We start from the raw sequence: 27,935 nt of genomic DNA, 5'->3' as shown, positions 1-27,935 counted from the left end.
ATTAAACCTGAAAGTGTGCACTTTCAGCCCCCATCCACTATATAACTATAGTTTGAATATGTTTTGGAAAATACCTGATAAAACCTAAAATTGTGCCTGTGTCCAAATATATATGGACTTTACTGTAGCTGCTGATCATACACTGTTATTGTTTTGAATATTGGTGGATAATGTTGTGACCATAGCATTGAAGGGTACCATTTACATTTACATTATTGGGACTAACACTTTTTTAAGGAAAGAGAGAAGGGTTGACAAATGAGGGCATGTTTTTTCAAATTTGAACATTGGTGGGTGCAGCAGGGTTAAAGTGTATATAAACTTTAACAAGAAGTTTCATATTTGCTCCCTTTTGATCCATTATATATAACATTGAATGCATTTTACTGTAGCTGTGCATTAAGCTAGAAATCTTGTGTGCTGATAACTTCCTGTGCTCTCTGCCTCTGAGCTGTTATCAAAACTCCCCCTGTTGTGGAAAAAAGAGGAAGGCGTTATGTAGTCCTGACATAGTCCCTATCCTTGAGTGATTACACTACTCAGTATGGTTGTCACCCCAGGACCCCCAAAAAAAGCAAATGCAGGCACCACATCTATGGATCAGTAGCAGCAGTACTATCCCTTTTGTTCTTGGGTGTAGATTTTAAGTTACACAGGGATGGAGTTTAAAATATCTTTTTTTTTTTCTTTATAAAGGCAAGCCTGCCCTGACCCTCTGGCCTTCCTGTATAGAAAATATTTGATTGCATTCCATCATTAGTTATAAACTGCCATACAGTCTCCTGTGGGCAGGAAATGACAGCCCGCAATGATCCAAAGAGTGTGACTTGGAAATTTTGGAGGTTTTGCTGTTGTTGGAACTTTGCTTTTGTTACTTTTCTTTACAAAAGTGTTTTTACAGAAATTTTGGAACACCGGCCAGTTTAGGGATTTCAGCCTTGCTCTACATTGTCATTGACATCTGCTTAAGCCCTTTGCGTTCCCCCGGCACCGAACGTGTTAATTCGCCTTACAGAAAACAAATGCTTCTCTTCAGATTCACTCAATCCTAACGTGTCATAAAAGTTCAGGACAATTATAGAAAAGTGAAATTACAGGAAGGAGTAAAAAACACACAAGAAAGCCACTAAATGCCAAACATCTTTTCAACGCATCACTGTATTTACCTTGCCCAAATCTCCCCCTCAGGCCCTGCCCCTCCTCCTGTTCCTTGGCAGGTGATGCCAAGACAGAATCAGGTTTTGCACTTGTAGCACTTACAGACCTGCTGTCGTCAGTCTGATCTCATGCCCAAGCAATGTTCCATTCACATCTCTCATTCTGCCCACCAAGCCTGGCACTCATTATTTCCCAGCAGAATTTGTTCCCCTGCATCATTTTTCCAGTAAGCTGTCTTTTTATTGTTGTGAAGCGTCTAAGTGATATTGTGTCTCAAGAGGGAATGCAATTGTCAAGGAACTGGAATCGTGCCTTACACCTTCACAAAACATCCCTTGCTGGGTGCCAGCGGCTTCTTGAGCTATGTAACGAGCGCACTAAAAAGTAATGATTTGGACAGGTCTTCTAAGAAATAGTAAAGTCAATATGCTGTAGCCTGTTCAGAACAAAGATGACGAACTTATGCTCATGGGTGTATCAAGCATGTCAATAATAATGACATTTATTTAAGTTTCAATCTCAGCCAAAGCTTTTTTTTTGTTTTGAATAGAGTGGAGAAAGGTCAGAACTTCTGTCAAGTTTTTATTTCTGTAGGTCACCCAATTTTGGAAATTGGCCCTTTGACACCATGTTAAAAACAGAAGAGACAAGGGTGTCTCTGGGACAGGAAGACAGAGACTTTGATAAAAAAAATGTACAGAGATTATAGCACTTACTTAAGCAGAAAAAGTGTTTTTGTTGCTGTTTTTGCTTTTGTCATCACTTCCTGTCCCTATGACTCATTGTCACTGTAACAGGGAGTGAGACAAAAACTTCTCATTGAGACACAGACATCACTACAAGCCTCACAGAAGGTCTAAGCTTTCAACATTTTATCCAAAGCCATAAATCCATTTTGGCTGGAATTGAAATATGACCCCTTGGCACCAGGGCATTGCTAGCTGCAGATGACTCTGGAGGCAGTGGTTTCTAGAACGCAGGTGGCCAGGAAGCACAGCGTCATTGGTCTCTAGGATGCAGGTGGCCTACATGCACAACGTCCCTGGTTGTTATGGAACAGGCAGGGGCTAAATATACACAGGACTGAACCTGGCCACAGTGCCACCCCCAACGTGCCACCATGAGTGCTGCCTGAGTGGCCATTTAAATTAGTCTCATGGTGACGCACCAAGCTTGTAGCAAAGCAGAGCAAATCAACAGTTATATAGAGGGATAGGTTTTCCATACCCTCATATTTTTATGAATTTACACTTAATGTTTACACTAATCATCCTTTCCCAATTTACCGTAATTTAAGATTAAATTCAATAAACAAGCAAGGCCCAATTAAGAGGGAAAGAGATTTTATTTGTAGACAGTTCCTTGCTTGTTTTCAGGACCCCCTCATTGAGATAACTGTTTCTGGGTTTGGTCACTAAGGACAGAGGTTTTATGTAGAATCTTGGACATTGCTAGACTTAGGTCATCCTTGACACTTGCAGAGATTTTAGCGTTTTGATTTGAGATGACATTCAGTCCCGGTTACCATCAGACATCCCTTGGTTGACCAGGCTTAGGGTAAGGATTGATTGGACACATCTGAAAACCTTGCACAACCACCATTCTAATATTATATGGTACCACGGATGCCTGGCCAACCCTCCTTCCTCCTCATACCATAAACATGTAATCTAGGTCAAGACAATCACAAGAGATGGGCCTCAGGCTGATTGGATTATGACTGCACTTTTGATTGATTTTTTGACTTTATGTTTCACTTTACAGTTTGTATTGATTTGAGAGATAAACAGTTCTCCTTTTGGAAAAAGAATGTTCTGGACAGGTAGATTTTTTTTCCTTTGCCATATCTAACAATTGTCTTTAGGCAAAGGGCCATTTGAAATGATCTATTCTATAACTAATCCTATCAATACTGTTATGTGTATGGACAGCCCTAGCCTTTTAAGTGGAACTAAACTTCACATTATACTCACCTCTGCTCCAGCAATGCAATGTCCATGAGCTCCCTAGCTGGCACAGGCTTCTTCACCTGGTTGTCTTCTGGATGTGGCATCTTTGGCCATCTTGATTGGTCAGTCCAGAGTGATATAACTCCAGTCATGCGGAAGTGAATTCATCCTGGTACTGAGATATGCACAGCTCTGTGTACATTTTAAAGAAGATTACAAGCAGGCAGCTAACACACTTTAAATTGCAGAGGTGACATCGTATGTCTCTCTACAATAAAACCTGCCCACTAACAATTTTTTATTTTTGGTAAAAGCTTTTCTTTAAGAGAGCAGCCATCATGAATGTTGGGGATCTGATACTTTTTCCACATTTCACAAACAAAATGAGAAAAAAGGAGGTTCTCACTAAATCAATTGGATTATTAATAATATTATTGTTATTATTATTATTATTATTTGAATTTAAAGGGCAAACACTGAAAAAATTCACCAAACATATGTTTTTGATTGCTAAGAGTTGAGGGACGGGAAGCAAGCAGACTGAAATCTGAAAAAGGATGCCTGGAAAGCATAGTATCATGGCATTAATTAAACATTCGATTCTGGTCCTGTGAATGCAAGTTTCTTTCGGCACAAGAAGGGTTGGTCTTCAGATGATCCTGAAACAGGAGAAGTGAGTAAGCAATAAGGTATTACATTTACATTTGGCAATATCAGGGTTAAAATGACAGTGAGGGTTACAGGAAGGGTCAGTGTTAAGGTTTGTGTTACCAGGGTACCAGGGTTAGGGTGAGTTAGTGTATGGGTTAGATTTATAGGGAGGGTTAGCGTGAATGTTAGTGGTACAGGAAGGGTTAGCTTGAGGGGAGCTCAGGGTACAACATTGCTTTCAGAACAGGGTGCTCAATGCCAAAAAACTACCGGATCTGAGGTCCTGGCATTAAAAGCTAATGTATCGTGGAATACGGTAACTGCTTGGACACCACAACCAGTAATGAGGCTGATTTTCATAAGGAAACAAAACAATACCAGACACTCCAGTTTTACTCGTCTATGGCATCCCATGTGTTGGAATAATAAGATGTAGTCATGCAGCTGGAATGTGCCACTGTGACAGTAACACATAGCCGATAGTGTAACCACTGAAATTCTGTGACATCCGATACATTTCTGCTTCACGGAAGTGTAGGATCTTGGCATTAATGTATACTCATGTAGCATGATAGATAAAAGCATAAGTAGGTGATATCGACAAGCAGAGAAAACAAGAGGAGCGTCCACCAAAAACCAGATGCAGCAATTATAAATGCTTTTTCCAGAAGTTCACACAAACAACAATAATGATCATTGGGTTTAGCGGTATTGTATAGTAAGATATTCTGCACTAACATAACTATGACAGAGAATTTGATCTGTAATATACAGAAAAGTATTGGTAAGTCTTGTTGCCACATCCATTAGTCTTGTACATTTTGTTTGTAGCATTGATTCTTAAATGGAAACAATAATCAAAAGTAACACAGCCAGTCACTCTAGTCTGTTTGAAACTAGCCAAAAATGTTCGATAATTTGGAAACTCAATTTATAGTTAGGAACCACACTTACTAAAGAAGAAGTAGGGCCAAAGCTCTTTTGGCCTTACTTCTTCTGTAGGTTACAGAAGTTGACTTCTGCACTCCCATGACCCATATTCAGTCAAGAGCAGGCTTTAGCCTGCTGTTGGCTGATATCACTCAACCGGTTCATCTTTTGGAAAGATCCCGACTCTAATGTTGGGATCCACCTATATTCCTGACCAGCAGCTGGCTCAGTTTCTCAGTGAGCCACTGAGAATTTGAGCCAGAAGCTCCCACCCCCTCCACGGCCCAGTGCTCCAGTGAGAGCAGGAAGGGCAGAGCAGAGAGCTGGTGACTAACAGTCACCATATCATTGCTCACTGAAGACTGAGAACTGTGCTCAGTTCTCAGTCTTAGAGATGGTGGAGGGGAGATGCAGAATCAAACTGATGCTGCATCCACCTAGGGAGTATGTAAGTTTGTTGTTTTTCAATCTCAAACTTCTCTTTTAAAGGTGCCTTGATGTGGCATTGTGGCTTCTGTATTTGCAAACATATACAACCTTTTTAGCTGGTTAGCTTCAAAGTGTGCTGGGGACCTCTATTGTACTGTACACTAAAGCCTTTACAGAAAGCCCATTGAGGGATATTTAGGTTGTAAGCTCTTATAGCCAGGGCCCAGCTATTCCACTTGTCTTGTACTGTAAGTGTACTTCCTCACATTTTTTCCGTAAAGCACTGCGCAAATTGTTGGTGCTATACATTGATCAGCCATAACGATATGACCCACACTATAGTTTGGCCACCCATCTAATATTGAGTAGGCCCCCCTTTTGCCGCCAAAACAGCCCTGTTCCTCTGGGGAATGCACTACACTAGACCTCTGAAGGTATGCTGTGGTATCTGACACCAAGCCATCAATAGTGGATCCTTTAAGTCCTATAAGTTGTACGGTGGAGCCTCCATGGATTGTACTTGTTTTTCCAGCATATCCCACAGATGCTTGATTGGATTGAAATCTGGAGAATTTGGAGTTCAATTTAATACATCAAAGATACCTTCTTCTATTGCTACGCAGCCCCATACACAACAAACTAAGATGCACTTGGGTTGATTCACTAAAACAGGAGAGTGCAGCCGTGCATGGCAGCCAATCAGCTTCTAACTTCAGCTTGTTCAATTAAGCTTTGACAAAAAATCCTAGAAGCTGATAAATTAACCCCACTGTGTGTTCTGACACTTTCCTATCAGAACCAGCATTAACTTTTCAGCAATTTGAGCTTCTATTGAATTAGACTAAGTGGGCCAGCCTTTGCTCACCATGTGCATACATTTTTTTTCTTCTTACTTGTACCCCCAAACACTATATATTTTTTAAGCAGAGTCCCTAGAAAATAAAATGGTGGTTGTTGCTTATTTTTATGTCACATGATATTTGCTCAGTGTTTTTTTTAAATGTAAAGGATAAGTTGACCTTTGGAACATATTACATGTTCCACCTGTTATTAGGGTGGAACATGTAACATGTTCCCATAGCCATGCCCGCCACCCCCCTCCCTCTGACAAATAGTACAAGGAGAAGTTTCCCCATACTATCTGTCAGATTTGAAAACAGCGCAGCCGTACGGGGCTCCACCCACAAGACCGTGTCACTCATTCACAGTGTTCTGTATAAGTGCCTACAAGTCCCAACAGCCTTAGCAGTTGTGGGTTTGTAGTTTTCAATGAACTACCACGGAACTGTGGAGCAATGTGGTAGTTCATTGAAGCTTCCTATCGACATATCTGCTTGCTCGTACATCAGGTACGGCAAGCAGATATTCTGACAGGTCTGCAGGTGACCTGCATGGCATCAGCGATCTACTGATGCAATGGTTTACAGGCTCCTTTGGACAAAAATAATAAATTCACATTTTTTTACCTGCAAAAAATTGTGCATTTATTATTTTTATCCAAAAGGTGAACTTCTTCTTTAACTTTTTCTTAAAAAATACTCTTTAATGTGTTTTAATGCACAAAAACACAATATAATACACAATTTTTGGTAAAATATAAAAGATGTTACAATGAGTAAATAGATACCAAACATGTCTTTACAGTAACGCTTTAAATTTGCGTCTGTCCTTAGAACCACACCAAAGTACGGTTCCTAAAAATCCCCAAAGGCAACATTTTAAAAACCTATACAGATCAGTTTAGGGTTACACAGGAGATCTGGAAAATTATTGCTCTCACTCTGGCGTTCGTGGAGATACTTCACATGTGTGTTGCAATAGTTGTTTACACAGGTGTGTGCAACCGTTGCATGTGTTCGCATTTGAGAGAGACTACGGACGAACATGGTCACTGTAAATTTTTTAAATTATTTTATTTAAAGAACACAAAAAATTTTTTACACTGTCTCTTTATTTTTTTATTAACTTTATTGCTATCACAAGGGATGAACAACATCTCTTTATATTGTAAAGCGCTGAGCAAACTGTTCACACTATATAAATCCTGTATAATAATAATAATAATAATTTTTTGTGACAGCATGGGAAGTGACAGGTCCACTTTATGGAGAGATCGGGGGCTTATTAGACCCCAGACTTCTCCTCTGGCCTCCAGTGCAGCCAATCAGACACAGATCATTCCCCCCACGGAGCTGGATACCACCAGTTGCATCCTTACCAGGCTTCCCAAAATGCAGGTAAAAAGTCTCTGCTCCTTTTTTGGAATCACAGCGAGCATGGGAACTGCAAGTGCAGTGCAGTTTCCAGTGCAGGATGTGGTAGCTGCAATTTCCAGTTCGTGCAGGTGCCATTAGGATTAATGGTACCCGCATGCATCCAGCTAAGTTTTCTGTGTGGGTGGATGCGGCTGCGGAACAGGTGCAGTCCAACAGTGGCAATAACTCACACAGATGTGAACCTAGCCTATTTATGCAACATTATATTTAAACATGTAACTGTTTGGATATGCAATGTTTTAGAGTGTTCATTATAGTATATATACAGTATACATTTACGTATTTGTTTTTTTTCCTCAATAAAATGTTTTATTGAAGTAATAGACAATACAAACAGTAAAAAAAATAAATCATCATAAATACCCCCCCGGGGGTCGCAATAAGAAGAACAAGAACAGAGTGTAGACATCGAGAATAAAGTTATATATGTTGAGGCAAGAAAAAAAAAAGAAAAAAAAACTTGGTCACAATGAATCATAAAGAAAGCTTGAATGCTTTATGCATTTGTTTTTATAAAATATAGTTATGCATAACAGGATTTTAATTTGTCTATAGAGATTAAATAAAATAGCTGTATTAACAAATAATTCAAACTATACTTGTCTATGAAATCTCTGAATATTTTATTTTTCCATATATTTGTGTGGTTTTTGTTCATTGCTTGTATTAACAGAAATATAGAAGAGCGATGGCAGAAAAAGAGGCCAAGTGGTCCATCAAGTCTGCCCAATTTTTTTATTTATATATGTATTTTTTTTTTCCTGAGTATAAATCTATGTTTGTCCCAAGCATGTTTGAATTCTATTACTGTTGACTGACTCACTACCTCTACTGGAAGTCTATACCAAGTATTGACAACTCTATTGGGCAAAATAATACTTTCTAAGATTAGTTTTGGACTTTCCTCCTGTTAGTTTGAGGTCATGTCTATGTGTTCCTGATCTTGGCTTCATATTGAAAATCCTGCCCTCCTGATCCTTATTCACCCCTTTAATGTATTTAAAGGTTTCGGTCATGTCTCCCTCTTTCCCTTCTTTCCTCCAGATGTACATGTTAAGTTCCTGAAGTCTCTCCTGATATGTTTTATCCATCAGACCTTTCACCATTCTTTTGTTGCATGTTTTTGGATAAGTTCTATCTTATCGATATCTTTTTGTAAGTGAGGTCTCCGGAACTGGATACAGTATTCTAAATGAGGTATCACTAAAGGTCTCCATAAAGGAATCAGTACCTCCTTGAACCTGCTTGTGTTCCTTCTAGGCATGCATCCAAGGTTTTCCTGCTTGGCCAGACTGTTTGCTCATTTTGCAATCATCTGAAATAAGTACTCCCAAAAAATGTTCCTCTGTAGTACTGGCCAACACTGTACCCCAATATTGTACTCTATCAATGGATTTTGTGTGGGTTATTTACTAAAACTGGAGCGTGCAAAATCTGGTGCAGCTCTGCATAGAAACCAATCAGCTTCCAGGTTTTATTGCCTAAGCTTAATTGAACAAGATTACATTTAGAAACATTGAACTGAAGTTTCCATTGTCTTGACCAATCTTCCATAAATGCCAAATCATGTTGAACATTACAGAGACCTCCAATGATTTCAACCTTATTGCACAACTTTGTGTCATCAGCGCAAAGACATGTGACACAATACTGCTTCTTAAGCTATGCCCCTTACACAATGTAGCCACTCCCATTTTTCCGCAGGGCCCATCGCTATGTTATCACCCCATAAACTGTTCTCCCAGGTTGAAATCTCTGTAAAGCCTACCACTGGCGACTTTATACTTACCTCTCCAGATATCTCCTACCACTCTTTCACCTATTGCAGCTGTCATCAAAATACCCAATGTCAGCTGAAATATGAACTAAGTGGTAGAGTCACCCCCTTTGACATGTTACCTTACTTGGGTCTAGTGATTGGTAGCTCAGTAAGTGAAACTGAAAGATTGTGCTTTGGCAAAATCTTAGCAACGGCAGGACTAAAAGTTCTGAGATCAAATCTGAAATAGTTTTGGGCAGAGTTGGCCTAGACATAATTTCCATATGCCTCTGGAATGAGATTTAAGTTCTCAGCAACATTTAGAGTTGTCACCTCCTGTAATGAGTTATCAGTTCCCAGTGACTCTCCACTCTGGTTTGACTGAGAAATTCACAGTTGATAATGAGCAGAGTGAGTGGACACAGTGTCATCATTCTGGAAGAATCTCGAGCAGAGACATACATGTCAGGGCCGGCTCCCGCCTGGCATCAAGCACTACGTACTGTGAATGTGCTGGCTATGTCAGGCTTATTTGTGTACTCCAGTCACTCACTTCTCACTAAGCCTCGAGCAACTAAAAGGCAGTGATTGAAAAATTATTATATTTAACCCTTCCTGGTAAAAATACAAATATATGATTGCTTTAAAGTGGCACTAAACTCTGGTTTAAAAAAAAAAATTCTATTCAAGTGTGTATTCTTAACTCTGAAAAGTCCCTTCTATTGTTTTCAGCCTCCTCAAAATCTCCAAATTCTTTTTTTTCTGCTGTGAGCTGACTTCCTATTAGAGGGAGACTGTGTTCATTCTCCATGGTCCCACTATATGTAGGAATGTAGCCACCCTCTCTTGCTCTCTCTTGAGAGGTATTATGGAATCTGGGATTTGTAGGAAGCATAGAGCAGTGCACATGAGTGGTTTGAGAGCCCACAGAGTACATTACAAGCAAGCAGAAAAGCAGGATAAACAGTAAGCAACTAGATTATAGGACCAATAAGCAGTGAATGTACTATATGGACTATTTTGGGGGAAAAAAGATATTTATGTGTCACTCTAAATTTAGGATCTTCTCTTTTAATCCCACTCTGTGTATCTGCAATATCCAACTGGCATCATAATTTTTGAAAAACATCTCTGCCTGTTAAAAAGAAGCATACCTTTCACCATGGCACATTCTGAATGTAGGCACGTGCCTAATGTTGGTGTGCATCCTACCTCATGTTATTGGTTTGCCCTGTGTTAATAATAAAGTAGGTGTTAGCGGGTTCCTGTACAGCAGGCTGTCCAGGGGGTTAAGAAGGGGTTAAGACCGATAACTCGTGGATGTTCATGGTTCTGTACCCTTGCGGTGGGCTCTAAATACAATGGGAAGCAGCCTATTGGGGGGGGGGGGGGACCTTCCACATGGGATGAGACAGGAAGAATGCTGCAGAATGTAGTCCTATGGTGAGCACGTGTTCTCTCTCTTGGGGGTACCCAATTAGGGTATTGGAAGTCAGATCATGGACCTTACTGAAAAGGTATGAACTGGGCAGCCTAAACTAGGATGATCTAGACCTGTGTATGGAGGAATCTGTAGGAGATTGCGTCATATTAATTCTGTACCTGTAAGAAGTTCAAGTAAATGTTTTCAGAGTTACAAAATGCCTGGTTTGAAGTTCTTACAAAGGGGTCATGTAAGGTGTACAAAAGGAAAGGGCAAACAGGGCTTACATCAGGGGGAAGAGCACTACCTAGAGTTATAAAGAGTTGTATGGAGTTAAGAAATGGTGAATTCTACAGAGCGAAAGACAATCTTGCTGTTGCCACGAGTAACCAAGGGAGTGTTTGGTTCTAAAGCTGCCAGCCGGCAAGTTAACATTGTGACTTAGCAGGGTTGACGGAGTGCACTTGTGGTGAGGGGCTTTCAGAGTGTAACCCCTCCCTAGTGTTAGGTGCCCCATACCCAGGACTGGCATCACAACACAGAGCCCCTATGTATCAAGCCTACATGGGGGGTCCAGAGATTGGATCCTCTGCCCAACCTCCTGGCTGTGCAGCTCTACCCCCTCACTCCCAGGGATATCAGGACACTGGCCCACTTCTCCCAGGGTTCAACAACCAGATGACATTACTGCAACTGTACTCACTTACTTCATCTGCTGCACTATCTGAAGAACTCACACAGAGGCTGCATGCGGATACACTTCTTCTTTATGAAGATTTGCAATATACAACAGTCAATCAAGCCTTGGGCCAAACAGTTTAAACAAAATTATTCTCTCTAAGAGCAGCCATTAGTCTTGTCTGGCTGATGGGGTATCCCTTGTGCCCATCTGAAGGGGAACCCCTCCAGAGGGAAGAAAAGGGTAAAGTCTCTGCCCCTAGGTGTGTCTCCACTCATGGCTCTCCTTCCTATGCCCAGCAACCTACTCCCCAGGCTGTCTCCTCCCATGCTATAAAAGAGATCCTGCCAGGCAGGAAGTAAAGTCGCTCTCCTTCCTAAAATAATTTAAAAGGATAACACTCCTAGTGGGCCACTTATTGGGTCCCACCTCAACCTGCCTACATAAAAGAAAAGAGTGCGAGGAAGGACACTGAGAAGTACAGAATATTGGGAAGTCTGTACTTGATATTGGTGGGAGGTCTCAAGTATGTTACTGGTAGTGAGGTGGCATCAAAACTGGGCTGGAGGAGTGGGATGCAAGCTCCATGGTATCCCCTCAGAATTGCTGCATCATACAAAGAAGCCTAAGTACAGTTGACAAGTGTAACATTGCTGCAAAGTGAACTGTGCATAAAGAGTTCATTATACCTAGAAGTTGTGCTCTCTTCTACATCGGGATGCTGCCTTAATGCAGAGTTCTCATGACTGTGGCCCCTGCCTGCTTAGTTGGGCATTAGCAAGTGAAGTTCCACAGTGACCCCGATCCGGGCACCCGAAGCAACGTCCACATGTCCAGAGCTGAATTAAGACCAAATTGGGTCCTAGGTGAAAATTCAAAAAGGAAAATCGCACTAAAAGGATCTAGAAGTTAACAGCAGCTGGCAATACCAATTTGACCAAAATTGTATAAAAAACGTTGCACAGAAAAATTTTCTCCGCTAATGTAAATAAAGATTACATCACACATAAATCATCATAAATCAATAAAAACATAAAGTCCATATGAAAATTTTTTTTAAAAGTCCAAAAGTGATATGCGTGAAAGTTAAATGCAGGGAATAGTGACTTTCCTCCTCAAATTACAAACATCAGTGCTGTGCCACCACCAAGAATTCTTACCAAAATGAATGGACTCTTAAAGGAAAAAAGAGTCCCATGCGCTTGTGTTGCCGGGTTATATAGAGATATCTGGAGAGTGCCCACAAATTTCAGACCAGCGTGGTTAATATCCACAGCATCTCATCCAGCAAGAATGAACATCCTCCAGGTACATGGAAAACGAGCCAAGGACAACCACATAGTGTAAAACCATAAAAACACTATTTATTAACAGTATTATCCACTACATGGATTCCTAGATAAAATGCTTATCATAAAAAGACTCCAATCCCCGGATACAGTCCAAACACTTCCTGGTTGAGATGAATGTGGCAACGTCACAAGCGATGGCTCTGCCCTAGCATTTCATCATAACTGATGTCATCGGGGGTTCTAGGTGAGGTTACATAACTTTGGGTCCTTTATATGTATCTCTTATAAAATTATTTAGAGTATATCTATAACCATATCTAAACCAAAGTTTTCAGTTTTTTTAGTTTGAATAGAGTAGGGAATGGTTAAAACCTCTTGGTCAATTGTCACTGAAATGTGTGTCCCCATTCGAAGATTTCCCTTCTAGTCCTGTTCTTGTGATACCCATAAAAGTTTGGATTCCCAATCACTTTCTGCCACAATGGTCACTGGAACACAATGGTCATTTGGACAAACAAAGAAGGTGAATTACCACAGTGGTGCCACAGATAGCAGCTGAAACCTGGCATGGGTTATTTCTCTTCCCTACTTCATCCAACACTTAAGGAATGTATCAAGGCAAAAAAAAGTGTGCTGTACATCTCTGCATAACTTGCAAATTTTCCCATGGTTTATCCCTCTAAAGACTCCACTCCTACTGAATGAACCTGTTGATGTGCCACATATAAACTTGGTTCTTAATTTTCTATTGTGGGCTGAAAACACACAGCATGTGTGTGATGTCAGTGCTCTCAGTTATCGTTTGCTAAACTACTCAACCATTTCTAGTGTCTTCACCTCCAAAGCTAAATAGACTCCTAAAGATGACACAGGGAGTGTGGAGAGGACATAGGGCAGCTCTGAATTTCTAACAAGATCAACAGAGTTTTTTGGTACTTTTAAAGCACACATAACACAGCACTTTCAATAGTATATTTAACAGACCAAATGTGAGCAAATAGGAGTTTTCAGTTCAATGTTAGAGTTTATATGCACTGTAAATAAAACTTTGGCTATACAGCTAGGTTTAAGGTGGGGTGTACTTTTACAAGCCACCCCTACCTCTGCAGCATTCAATCAGTTTATATTTCTATAGTGCCTTTCTCCCTGTAAACTTGAAATTCTTTATGTACTGCTGGGACTGATGGTAAGGCAACCATCCTGAGCACACTCAGTAGAATATCATACTTGGGCAATTTTGAACAGCAGCCAGTTAATACCCTGTCATGTGTGTGAAGTGAGGAAGGAAACCATTGTAATCCTATGGACAGCACATGGAAAACAAAAAACTGCATGCAGACCAGGACTCTAATCAAGGACTCCAGTGCTACAAGTACAAGTGCTACTGTACTGTAACCCTTTCCTTTTCTGTTTGCAGAAACCACTGCCAGATATGAACTATTGAACTAAAAAAAACCTCACTGCTACATATTAATATGCACAAATTCTGCTTAGGTCTGTCCCCAGAGATGCAGATATTCCCTTATTAGGGGTGCCACCTTTCCTCCTACACAGCATAAAGCCAGGCTGTTAATTGTAGCTTGCTAGTCAAATACATCTCTGTCTGTGGTAGTCACTCAGTGAAGATGTACAGTAGATATTAGGGATGCACCGATACCATTTTTCTAACACAAGTACCGATACTTTTTTAAAAGTGCTCGCCGATACTGACTACCGATAACTATTGCCTAGAAAGGTTAGGTAGAGGGGTAGTTTGGGAGGTGTGGAGGGGAGTTAGGGAGAGGGAGTGTTAAATTGGGGTTGTAGAGGATTAAGATTTAACGGCACCCACTCATGTCTGCAAAAGACAAAATACATGATTTTGCACGTTACCTCACTGCACTTGGTGTGAATAGAGTTCAGTTGTCTGTAGGTTGTAACCCTCCCCCTCTTCCCACCTCTTAGCACAAATCCCCCCATCCCCCATCTTAGCACAAATCCCCCCATCCCCCCTCTTAGCACAAATCACCTCTTCCCACCTCTTAGCACAAATCCCCCCATCCCCCCCCTTAGCACAAATCCCCTCTTCCCACCTCTTAGCACAAATCCCCCCATCCCCCCTTTTAGCACAAATCCCCCTATCCCCCCTCTTAGCACAAATCCCCCTCCATCCTTCCTCCTAGCACACACCCCCAAATCCTCCATCCTAGCCCACCCAAAAATTTCCCACCTAGCACAGCTCCCCCCAAATCTCCCCTCTTCATAGAAAAAATCCTGTCCCTACAGCAGTGACAGTAGCAGGGAGGGGGAGAGAAGCAGGAGGGGGTGTGGGTTGTGTTCCCCCTCCAGCTACTCTCCTTCCTCCACAGTCAGATCTGAGAGATCCTTGGTCCTCTGTTAGTTCCAGTGCTACATGAGACAGGGAGCATTGTAAAGTCCAGACCTCCCCCACTCTCTGCTCCTCTCTGTACTCTTACTGGCAGAATAGAGAGCTGAGCTGGCTATCAACAGAGGACTTGCCGGCAAGAGTACAGAGAGGAACAGAGAGCAGGGGAGCTGTGGGCTGAGCTCTCTGCTTCTTCTATACACTTGCCTTTACAGTGCTCTCTGCCTCATATAGCACAGGAGCTAACAGAGGATCGAGAACTGCTCAGAGGGATAGATAACTATTACTGGTATACTTTTTTTTACATTTCAGCTGTCAGCAAGGGAATTCCGCTGACAGCTGAAATGTCATTGGTTGTTAAGGATGCGGCAGCCCCACTCCTTAACAACCGATAATTGCCAGCATTCTTTTTTATACATTTCAGCTGACAGTGGGGGAATCCCACTGACAGCTGAAAGAACCGAACCTCAAGGTATCGATTTTTAGTATCGGAGCATTTGTATGAGTACCGATACTCGTACAAATGCTTGGTATCGGCACCAATACCAGTATCGATGCAACTGTAGTAGATATATACATCAGCAGGCCAGGACAGTCATAAGAGACAGCGAAACAGGCTTAGATAATGACTTATGACAAAAAGTCAAAAATGTACCTACAGGTAACACTGCTGTTTAGTGTGCTTAGGTGGTAGGTATTTGTGAAAAAGAGAGTGCATTTGAAGCCATTGATGGAGCACATTAGGAAGATGCCACTGTGTTTACATGTTTGATAAATATGAAGGATCGTTGTAATACCTCGAAGAACCCCAAACACTGACAGCTGCAGATATCTCCTTTTTGCTGTTTGACTTTCTCACAGCCTTCCCAGCCTGCACTGCATTCCTGTCAAGTTCTAATATCATACTAGGGAGGTTTCAGAAAGGAGACAATTAACACCCTGGCATATCTTTGGAGTGAGGGAGGAAACCATGCATAATGTGAAGGACTGATGTACACAATTTGGACAATCCATGTCTGCTCCTGTGCTAATGGACAGCCATCATTCCCTATGGCACTACTCCGTCTTCTCCCTATCTGTATGCTTAGAATTTGATAGTTATTGTGCATAGGGGGAGGGAGATGGAGATATTTACAATGAGGTATGGGGAGCCATGTATCCTGTATATTTTTCACTTGTCTGTTCCACCCCCACCCCCAAAACCTATTTTAAGACCATCTACAGATCTGTACACTTTATATGAATCTTTGTTAGTAATATATGATATTATGAGATCCTTGGGAAAGTTCTTATTGCTGTTCAGGTCTCCACTGGGGACATTTTCCCTTACAATCTATCCTTGTGGCAGGGGCGGACTGACAACTCATGGGGCCCCCGGGCAATAGGGGATCATGGGGCCCCTGTGTCCTTGCCCAAACTCAAAAAAGCCTATGAAAAAGGTACCAGGGGCATCTCATGGGCCCCCTACTGACCCCGGGCCCTCGACCAGTGCCCGAGTTTCCAAATGGGCAGTCCACCCCTGCCTTGTGGTAATCTTTATGTATCAGGCAGAACAGAAAGAGAAACTCTTCCAAGGGGAAAGAGATGGTGATAAAAACTTGCTTGCTTTTAGGTCAGTGACTCACTAAATAGTGAAGGAAGAATATCCTAATCCAATAGGAGCCAACTACAGTATATAGCCATGGAGGCTGCACATTCAAGGCAAGTCACTAATGGCATCTTCCATATCTCTGCCCTGAAAGGCTCCATTTAAGAGATAATTTTAATGACCGAAAACAGCTCTTTTGATGGGATCTAGACAAGGCAAACACACCATTCCAGCCCACAAATAGATTGGAAGAAATTCTCTTCACTGCAGACCTCCCCCCTCCCTCTAACAAAATTACTATTTTTTTTTTCTTGGAGTGGTTACCCTTTTTTGAGAGGTACCTGCTCCTACCTCTGCAATTCTTGCCTAGGTAGGAATTACATTGGCTTGGCACATCGCAAGAGGCTGAACAACCTGTCTGTCAGGAAGTCACAGCCAGCTTCCACATCCAAGATGGTGGTGCTGGGGATACAAAACCCGACACAGCATCAGCAGCCATGAAGACAGCGCTGGATCCCTCGGCTGGTAAGTACCTGTTTATTGAAAGTCAGCGGCTACAGTATTTGTAGCTGTTGACTTTTTTTTTCTTAAACATGACTGAAATTCCTCTTTAAGTGTTTTGTATTTCTTTCATGGCATTTGGTTATGTAAAGAATTTAATATTTGAAATGCAATGATGTACCAAAGCTATTATGGCCATTACTTATGCTTAATCCTAAATTGTTGTCTCTGATTATGTTTTTCAGGTCCCTGGAAGTAATTGCTGGATTGGAAAGTAACAGTAAAATATTTACTGTGCATGTTCAGGGATTGCTACAGTTACAGGTTAGTCATACTTAAATCTAGTGGTGTAAGGGATGGTGGGTCCTGCTTACCTCCTGCAAACTGCCTCACATCTTCTCTTAAAACAAACCGGTGCTTTGCCATGGAGGGACAAGTAGCAAGTTACTATTACTGCCACCTCCCCAACAGTAAATGCTTTCTTTTCCTTCCGTCCCGTGATGCTCCATTCAGCCATGACGGTGCTGGTACTTAGTGATAGGCCTAGTGCTGTTACAGTGCTCAGGGAGAGTCCTCACCCTTGCATTTGTTCCATCTGGAGTGTTTCAGAGCTTATACAGATTTGTCTTTCACAATGGCTAAAGAGAACAAAACAAAGCAATGGAAAGGAAAGTATGTGCAGCTAAGGTGTGTGTGTGTATGGGGGGGGGAGGTGTCATTTAGAGCTCGTTCACACTTGGCTGTTTTACCAACGCTTGCCAAACACCCCTATAGCGTTTGGCAAGCGTTGGTCTGGCGTTTGCGGGGCGTTTTTTAACGCTCGGCAAACGCCGCATGCGCGGTTTAGCGGAGGTTGCTAGGCGTTTGCTGAGCATTAATAACGCCCCACAAACGCCTATAATGCAGTTTGAGTGGTGTTACCGCTCTACAAATGCCCCGCAACCGCGTCGCAACCGCACCGCAAACGCCGGCCGGGCGTTTGCGGAGCGGCACCATAGACAAGAATAGGAGGCTTCAAAGCCTCCTGACTCGACCAGAGATGTCCGTTTTGCCGCGATGCAACGCAAACGCTCCCGTTAGAACAGCACCATGTGCTGTAATGTGCAGGATTGGCAGAGGCATTTTGGGAAGCGGTAAAAACGCTTCCCAAACGCCTCTCTGCCGCCTGCACACAACGCTAGTGTGAACGTAGCCTAAAACCGACCTGTTGCTTTCCAGTGGCATAGCACAGGTTCACATTAAGGATAGCTCTAGTCCCAGTGTCCTCACCTGTACCTGTATCACAATTCTGCCTAAATACGGCCTGCCTGACAAGTTGTTAACAGACGGCCCTTGTACCTATCTATTAGGTATCACACTTCAGTTAGCCACTGACACACAAGCAATTCTAGTGTGTAAAACTGTGGGCTGTGACCTGAAATAATCATGCTGAGTATCATGTGAAACGTATTCCCCCTTACAATGGTTCCTGGTGAACACATTTGCTAGACTTGTTTCCCTAGGAACTGCTAGTGTTACATAACCAGTTACATTCAGAAACCTATATCATATAGTAACATATAGCAAGCCTTGAGCATTTGCTGCTAAAGCGGCTAGTTTTCCAAATCAGAATAGAGAAATCTCAAAGGTTTGATTCAGTAAACCAGCCTGTGTAGCCAAAGGTAGCCTATATGAACCAGTTATATATCGTTTTAGCTAATTACAATAAGGTGAGATTTGGTAGGCTCTTAGAGCTTGCTGCATTTTGCACAACTCTTTTGCTTTTTTTACACCTTTCAGCATAAACCTGGATGCTAGGTGTGCCTCCACATCCAACACCTTATTCTTCCAATGTTCTTTCCAATGGACACTGCAGCTTTTAGCATCCACAGATGCTTTAGTCCCCATTCATTACAATGCATTGCAGTTATATATGTTACAAATCCTTCACTGACAGCGAAGAATGTCCTCTTTCAGTTCTCATCTGTACCATAACCTTCAAGACATGTGGCATGGCTTCAATTTCTTTGTGGTTTAAAAAAAAAGTAATCAAATGTTCAATCACTACATAAAATTTTCAAGTGTATGGCCAGCTTATATACGGGTATAAACCATTCTCTGCTGGTTACACACAGCTTTTTTTAAAATACAACCCTCATCTGCTTCCTCATACTACAAATTTGGTTTCAGAACTTACATTCCAGGAATCAGTGGTGGAATTACCACCATTACTCCCATACACAAGCGGCCTTCACAGTTCCATTCCTTTAACATCTGCAGTACCAAAAGTAGTCTCACTGCTTGCCATTGAAACATTCATGACTGAAACATGTACACTCAGGATTGGCAGTTCTGACTATTGTGCGCCACATGGTTTCACTATCCACTACCCCCAGGCCAAGATGCCTCAAGACAATAGATAGCAAAGCAAGGGTGTAAAGAGTTCTGGCAGCTGCAGACAATACTTGCTATACTCTGTCCCTGCCTAAAATGTCCATGGGGCCATTATTATTATTATACAGTATTTATAAAGCACCAACAGTGCGCTCAGCACTGTACATTACAATGGGAGACAGTACATGCGACAGTACAAAACAATACATTGTGATACACGAGGGGTTCGAGGGCCCTGCTCTTTTGAGTTTACAATCTAGGAGTCAGGTTGCTTGAGCTAAAAAGTGATTTGGCCATAGCTTGTGTTGTAAGTGCTCCTTAAGTAAATTCTGAAGAAAAATAGGCTTAATGATAGCAAGCTTCCTATTGGGGTAGCTAAACGGTCTATTGGTCATATGATCTATGGTCTTCAAAATCAGCTGTATAGAATGAGCAACTGTTAACTGTAGATTCCAGTCATATTCCCCCTTTTCGTAACCCCAATTATGTACTAGGAATATAAAAAAGAGAATCTGATTGGTAGCTGTAGGTAGCAGAAACATTTTCCATTAGACACTTTAATCATGAGATTCATTGTTCTCATGAAGGACTAGATGCCTCTGGCTGTGAACATAGTAGTCTCCTACTGAGGACTAGAGACAGACTGTTTGCCCATACAGAAGAGTAGAAAGCACTCTACTCACAGTTTAAATCTTTCTTTTCTTTACTCAGACTGTCAGACTGCCATGCATTAAACTGAATTATTGTTAAATCAGCCGTAGCTCTAGTTGACTCTCCAATGAAAATCTAACCACAACAGACACCTAAACAGATCATGAAACTTGATAAATGGTCCATTTATGATCTTTAACTGTCCATTCAATTACAGCTGCTTCGGGATAACAAAATATCTCCCTCTCTGTTTATATTTTTTTCTAATGCACTTCAAGGAGTCATGTAATTTTTCCCAGGATGCCGTTCATTATGGTATTTTGTTTTTGCAAGTGGCCCTCAAGGCTGATCTATAAAGAGGAATCCTCCAGCCTTTGTTTATTTGAACCTTTTTTTTTTTCGTTTCATTGAAAGTCTTGGAATCATAAAATTCCGTAGCAGTCCTTTCTTCAGTTATTTTTCTGGAACATTAGCAGTTGTCTGCGTGAGACAGCTAGAAACGACTATTATTGTTTTTGGAAGCCCCAGACATCATCTAGAGAGTCTTTAGATATCCACGGCTGCATTTGTTTTTCTTGTGGATGAACATCTTTAAAATAGTTTGATTTGCTGCTCTGCTTCGCTTCCAAGAACTTTGCTCTGAAAACCCTTCTCCTAGCAAGAGTTTATAAAAGCAATGAACCGTTTGTTTGTGCCGTATGCAAATACCTTCTCGAACGTGTTCACTCAACAGTCTGAGGTGTGTAAGCAAAGAGAGGTTTGACTAAACAAGCTTATATGTATATGTACCAGCCAGGGTGCAGAAGACTCGCTCACAAGGAAAATGTTTACTTAGAGAGTTGACATTTTGGTCTCCAAACAAACTTAGCTTATGAAGCTCTGGGATCTTTAAATAAACATTGGAAGGAAATCTTGTGATTGAGTTATCTACTATTTTTTGTGTTCTGTGGTTACAGACTATGCCACCCAAGTTTACTGGACTACAGAGATTGTGAGGGCACTGAACGGGGGCCAGTTGCAAAGGCATAAGCAGCAAAAAGGAAGAAATTTAAACCTTAAATTGTCATTTTGATTTTAATTTTGGGTAAAGTAGGGTAGGGTCAACACCCCTGTCCATTTATTTTTTGTTTGCTGTGTCCATTTAGGGAGATTTCCCTTCACTTCCTGTCCCAGAGACACAACAGGAAGAAACAGGAATGCTCTACTAAGTGCATGTCTTTGTGTGATCTTAAAGTGAACCTGACATAGCCTTAAAGGGTAAGTTCACCTTTTCAAGTAAAATTAAACGGTGAACTAACTACAAATATCCTGGCCACCCCCAAGGATACAGTCCAAGACTGGGTATTCATCATAATGCTCACAATGGCAAGCACTTATTAGACAGCATACTCATGTGACTGTGCTGACCAGCGAGAAGCAATTCTTTCTTCTGGGATACCTTACCAGAAGATTAAGCCGCAGATGCACTTTTCATTGGATAGCATCGACACATGGCTGTGCTGACCAATCAGCGCTTGCCATTGCATGTATTATAATGGATTCTCAGTCCGGGGTTGTGTATTGCAGTGTATAGTGTACAGACCACTACACTGGCAGCACAGGCCAACAAGTGAATCACAGTTCTGGTTGTACCTAGTCTTTAACCTCCCTGGCGGTATTCCTGAGTGTAGCTCGGGGTAAAGTTTCAGCACCACAAGCGGTAACCCCGAGCTACACTCGGGAATACCTTGCAGAGTTGCTTTGGGATCTCTTCTTCACTTACCTTGTCCTGCGATGCCCCCCCTGCAGCGTCCCCGGCAATGTCCTCTGGCCGATGCCGGCATCTGTCTTCTGGGTTCCGTCCCCTGCGACGTCAGGACGTATGGGGACGGAACTGGCGGGAAATTTAAAATTGTCAAAAAGTGACATTCACTAAATACACTAAAATCACATAGTAAAACATTACTGTATCAAAGCATTTCACATACATTTTGTCCCGAGTGCTTTGTCCTGTGCCCTGCCTGCATATTTACTGTTCTTTCTGCCTGGAAACTGAGAAATGTCCATGGCGTCCAAAAAGTGTCCCTTTAGGTCAAAAACGGTTTTAGACCAGCTAGAGAACAGCGATAGTAAATCAGAACCACTTGCAGAATTGAGTGATAATGATTCCTGGGGAAATTCATCATCAGACACTGAAAACGATTTTGCGACTTTGCTCAGCGATGTGCGAACTTGGCGCTATATTTCAAATTTCAGTGTTTTTGGTTTGATTATATTATTGAATTAAATTTATTAATATTAAATTATTGTTTTTTATGATTATTTATTAAATTATAATTTATGATTTCGTTTTTCAAATTTTAACATACCCAGGATGTTTACTAGACTTTTGTTCGGACAGATTTCAGTAAGTTATGCCTAAAAATTACAGGCCTACAATAAAAAAACAACTTTTTTTTAATGCAAAAAAAATGTACCGCTTTGAGCACAGAAATACTGACATAATCAGACCACTAGGGAGGCTACGAGAAAAAAAGCAAAAGTTTATTTTAGATTGCCTTTCAGATTACATGCAAAGAGGGCTTATCTCTATGGCATATCAAATTTTCTTTTCCACCACTTGTAGCTATTCAGGCTTTATAATGCAAACACTTTACATAAAGCATTTTGTTGATCTGGTTTTGACCTAGAAGATACAGGGCACTTATTCACTGGGCTCAAGCAGCAGGTCTGTTTTACTCTGGTCAACATTTAAAAGTACATCTTGAAATGCATACAGGGTCCCAGCACATCTGTTCAGTGCTTCAGATACTATCCCACCCCAATCCCTTTGTTGGTAAACTGGTGATCCTGGAATATGTTTGCTTGGGATGGTGGAACACCCTCTGCAGGGCTCCTTACTGTCTGTGACATACAGAATGCTCTGGTATAGAATATGCGGACAATGCTTTCAGTGAGTTTCATTTATAAAGCCTCTTATTTAAAGTAAGGTATTCTGGTTTTTAATTAGACCAGAGTTATTCTTAAAGCTCAACTCTAGTCATATATAAAAGAGACAAATAATTCAGATCTTATTCAACAAGACATCATTAAATGTTTTTAATATGAGCAGTGTGAGAACTTTAATTGACTTAGTATGAGCTTTTTGCAGTCTCTGTACAGCAGAGTTTAGACTGGGAGAATAAGAAGCAGCACAAGGATCAAGTTGTGCTGCATCGCTCATGTGCTAACAAGGAATATGCAGATAGGAAGAAAGAGCTGAGTTACAGAGAGATGGACTCATCAGCCTGCTGCTTCTCCTTTCACTGTCCAGTCACAGGTAGGAGAAGGGACTAAACCTATCAATGTAACCATATTGCAGCTGAAAGAAAATTAAGCCTTCTGCTCTGCCAGACGGCTGTGTTACATGGCTGAGCTGTGTATTTCTCAAGACTGGCTGGGAAGAAATACAAAGCCTTTGAAAGGGAAAACAGCTCCCACATGCAGTATGTATCTAATCTGTGAATTTAGCTGTTTGTCAGCTTTAAAGGGGAACTGAACTCTGAAAGCTGTGCCAAGAAAAAGGGCAGACAGAGGAAAAATAATTAGTCATCAAAATTGCCAGTATTCTCCTTGCAGCCAATCTTTCCCCTTAACTTACTATGCCTTGTTCTGCACTGTGTGTCTGTGTGGAGGTGGCTATCTTGTGAAATCTCACTCCAATCTCCTAAATCGAGCAGTCTGAGGCAGCAGGTACATTAGATGTCACACTGCAAATATACAGCTATGAGGTTGTAGGTACAGTTGTGCCTAGGCACACTTACAAACTAGGAAGTGGACTGCTATTTTTCAGGAGGAAATCCATACAGAAGGTAGACTTTTCAGGTACTGCTTAGGCATGATTTAATATTTTAGATGTTCGCTATAACATAACAAATCTTTAATGTTTGAGTTCAGACCCAATTAAAGACAAATGCCAAATCAACTGGGTGAAAACACAACCTCCACGTTTATGATCTGGTAATTTGCCATAATGTGCATTTTTGTGATGATTTAGTATTTTGTATTGTGTATCTCAAGTAATGCTTTTGTTTTTTTGTCTTCTAGAGTGGCCAGTACACATCTATATTTGTTGACAATGGTGCAGGGGCACCCATCACAGTCCAAAATGGGTCTGATTTTATGGGTATCTTCATGGGATTGTAGACAAGACTGTGGGATGAACCTAGACTGAAGCAATATCAAGCTTACACATTCACTTACCTGCAATGGAAGAAGCTTTCACCATATCCGTTACCTAGGACTTTCTCCTGCATAACTGCTTGGCACTCGCAGGACGAGGAGGAAATTCATGTAGGCCCAATGCCTGTTGCTGCTGCTTCTGAGCCTTGCAATGCCATGCAAGTCTGCAGTGGATTCAATGGCTCTATTATGCATACCATTGCAGGCCCCATTAACAGTGAATGGGTCAGTATTTACACGTCGGACTCTATAAATAAAATTGTAATATTTAGAGGATCCTGTCCTGCTCGTTGTTTGTTGTACAATGTGTGTCATAAATATGAGGAATTTTGGAAAGTGAACTTAAGAAAGGTCAACAATTGTTTTTCCAGCAGCACTTCATTGGCCCCATTACATAAGAACTCTGCTGAAATGAAGCATAGGACTTTAATCATCAAATTAAAATGGAGCGAGAACAAACCCTGTTCATGAACATCATGGTGTCCCTGATGTCACATGGTGCAAGCAAGAGGACTCCAATACGTTTGTTTTTGAATTTATAGCATTGATCTTTGTATTGATTTTTATCTTATAAAGTATTGCATAAAATGGCTGTAATTTAATAAACATTTCACATTCATCTATAACAAAAAAAATAGTTTGATTTTATTAATAGCAAGGATTACAAAAGGATGGTTAAAGGGATACTGTAGATACATTTATAAATGTTTAAAGTTAAACAAATTGGCCATAAAACTGCTGCTGAAGAGCAGGATAACTTGGTACATAAATGTACATGTTTTGTTTTCAGATCTTTCCCTGTGTCCATAAGAAGCCTCCTTGTATTTTAATCCAGGATATTCATGAGGCCTTGGCTTCTGCCCAAATCAAGCTTAAAGTGGAACTTTACCCATAACAGTTTGATAACAATTAATGTTCTTTAACAAAAGAACATACAGTACATTCCACATTATTAATTATGCTACCAAAATTAGGGTGTGGTGTAAATTCCCTCCAGCAGTACTCCTGTTTTACTTTGCTTGAGGCTGCCCTTTTGCTGTAGCCCAGAGCAGTCACTTCCTTACTGGAAGCTCTCCCCTTCTCCTTGGTCTCAAAAATGATGTCACTTTCTTTAATTAATACGTGCATTTCCAGCCTTGATTGTATGGCTCAGCTAGAGAGGAAGGCTGACAGAAGCTATATAGTGCTGAAGTTCATAGCTACTTAGGGAGAAAGGAGAGAATATCAAGATGAAGTTAACTCTTTTGTGTCTCCCTAGCAGCATGGTTTGTCCTGTCACTTCTTCTTTTCTTTTCTCCCTCCCTAATCTGTGCTCCCCAGCATAGTCTGTGTCATTCCTCAAGCTTCCTCCCTTCTCTGCAGCAGTAAATCTTTAGACTGTCAGCACATCGGCCTCTAGCAACTCATTGGTTATCAGCACAGTGCTGAGAATACAGGACAAATGAAGCTGTGCAGAGCAGGGTGAGACAGGGCCTTACTGAATTTTACATAGCATAGCACTTTTTTAATGTTTTAGATAGCTATACCTGCAAAAGGGGCTAGAATTAAGTAATCTATCAGAATATACTGTATTTTTTTAAAGTTCCTCTTTAAGTCTCCCACCTCCTGGCACTAAGCTGCACCCCTTTAATTGAACTGTTATATGCCAGAACTTTAGAGATACAGGGATCAATTTGAATATTCATGCATGTTTAAGGCCAAGTCAGATTAACTGTAAGATCATATATGGACAGATGCTTACTGGAGTTAGACAACTGTGCCTAGATTGTTACTCAAGCTTTGACATTTTAGAGAAATTGAAAAATGAAGGAGCAGCAAAACACTGACAAGTCATCAACACCTGTCAGTGTGTTCCATACACTATATTGCCAAATGTATTGGGCCGCCTGCTTTTACACGCACATGAACTTTAATGGCATCCCAATCTTAGTCCGTAGGGTTAAATATTGAGTTGGCCCACCCTTTGCAGCTATAACAGCTTCAACTCTTCTGGGAAGGCTGTCCACAAGTTTTAGGAGTGTGTCTATTAGAATGTTTGACCATTCTTCCAGAAGCACATTTGTGAAGTCAGTCACTGATGTCGGATGAGAAGGCCTGGCTTGCAGTCTCTGCTCTAATTTATCCCAAAGGTGTTCTATCGGGTTGAAGTTAGGACTCTGTGCAGGCCAGTCAAGTTCCTCAACCCCAAACTCGCTCATCCATGTCTTTATGGACCTTGCTTTGTGCACTGGTGTGAAGTCATGTCTCGAACTGTTCCCCAAAGTTGAGAGCATGAAATTGTCCAAAATGTCTTGTATGCTGACGCCTTAAGAGTTCCCTTCACTAGAACTAATGGGCCATGCCCAACCCCTGAAAAACAGCCCCACACCATAATCCCCCCTCCACCAAACTTTACACTTGGCACAATGCAGTCAGGCAAGTACCGTTCTCCTGGCAACCGGCAAACCCAGACACGTCCAATGGATTTCCAGACAGAGAAACATGATTTGTCATTCCAGAGAACACATTTTGACTGCTCCTGAGTCCAGTGGCGGAGTGCTTTACACCCCTGCTTCTGATTTTCATTGCACTTGGTGATGTAAGGCTTGGATGCAGTTGCTTGGCCTTGGAAACCCATTCCATGAAGCTCTCTACGCACTGTTGTGCTAATCTGAAGGCCACGCAAAGTTAGGAGGTCTTTAGCTATTGACTCTGCAGACACACTGTGGCTGTGCCTTGAGTTTGAAAACTCAAAAGAATGTAAAACTAACTGTGTGGTGTTTTGTTGTCCAAGAAACACTTGAAGGGTTTTTCACCAGACTTGTTGAGATTGAGCGAAAGCCTGCACCACAGACTCTTAATAAAGCTAACCCAAAGAAAAAGAATCAGCCAGCATGGGTTAATGGATGATGAGGCATTTCTTATTAATATGATTCGTTTTCATGAGGTTGTACAAACAACTTGAAGACATAAGCTGTGTATTGAAGAGAGGATATGTTACCTTCAGCAAAGAAAGTGATCTTTATAGTGCTTAATCTGTAGAATGCCCTACTGTAGAAGACAGTAAAGGCAAAACCAAGCAGTGGAGTGAGAAGGAGGAGGTTGTACATAAAGGATGTGATCATCCCACAAGAGTGAATCATAATCCACTCTTGTGTCCTACAGAGTCCAAGTAAAGGGACACAAGCACTCTCTGACCAAACATTATACATGTGAGGTCAAAAGCTGCAGGTGAGAGCACATCTGGTGTGTTGGTGTAGGTGCACAAATTGAGAGAAGATTTGAGCAGATTTATTGAATATTCATCGACTGGTGGCTTACTAAAATGATTGGAGAAATATTAATAAGGACTACATGATTGTCATGGGATTTTTTTCTGGTTGCAAGCAATGTTTTCTATTTCATTTAATTTTTACTTTTTCATTATCCATGTGGTATTGAACTGAGGGTACACACTGTCACGTGGTATTTGATGACAAATATGGGTTTGGGTATTTCACTATTTTAAGGAGAAAGCACTGCTTTTTTTTTGAGTTTTTGTTACATAGCACTTTAATATGAAAAGTGTGAGCAGCTTTCGCTGAGTGGTAGAAAAATATATTGGTTAGAGATTGTGTAAGAGCTTATTTTGAGCTGCTCACAAGGTTTCATTTATTTATTATAACATAATATGTACTTTAAATCTGAAATAAAAAGCATAATTTGTTTTAGGTAAATTTAAAGCCCATTTTA

General features: G+C 41.2%; 1 protein-coding gene across 2 annotated transcripts in view; it reads left to right on the top strand.

The window, feature by feature from the left end:
• The window catches only part of C1QTNF12 (C1q and TNF related 12), a 120,388-nt gene extending 95,529 nt beyond the window's left edge, over positions 1–24,859 (top strand). For both annotated transcript variants that reach the window (XM_089675931.1, XM_089675930.1), the window contains 2 exons: positions 17,246–17,324; positions 24,090–24,859. In XM_089675931.1, the coding sequence (XP_089532057.1) occupies positions 17,246–17,324; positions 24,090–24,188 (178 nt within the window). In that variant the 3' untranslated portion in view covers positions 24,189–24,859. The remainder of the gene's footprint in view (positions 1–17,245; positions 17,325–24,089) is intronic.
• The last annotated feature ends 3,076 nt before the right edge of the window (positions 24,860–27,935 follow it).

The sequence above is a fragment of the Staurois parvus genome, unplaced genomic scaffold (genome assembly GCF_062004578.1).
Source record: "Staurois parvus isolate SC_StPar_1 unplaced genomic scaffold, SC_StPar_1.0 ptg000160l, whole genome shotgun sequence".
In the NCBI taxonomy this organism is placed as follows: domain Eukaryota; kingdom Metazoa; phylum Chordata; class Amphibia; order Anura; family Ranidae; genus Staurois; species Staurois parvus.
Note: the sequence above shows the minus strand (reverse complement) of the source record. Positions and strands in the feature narration are given on the sequence as shown.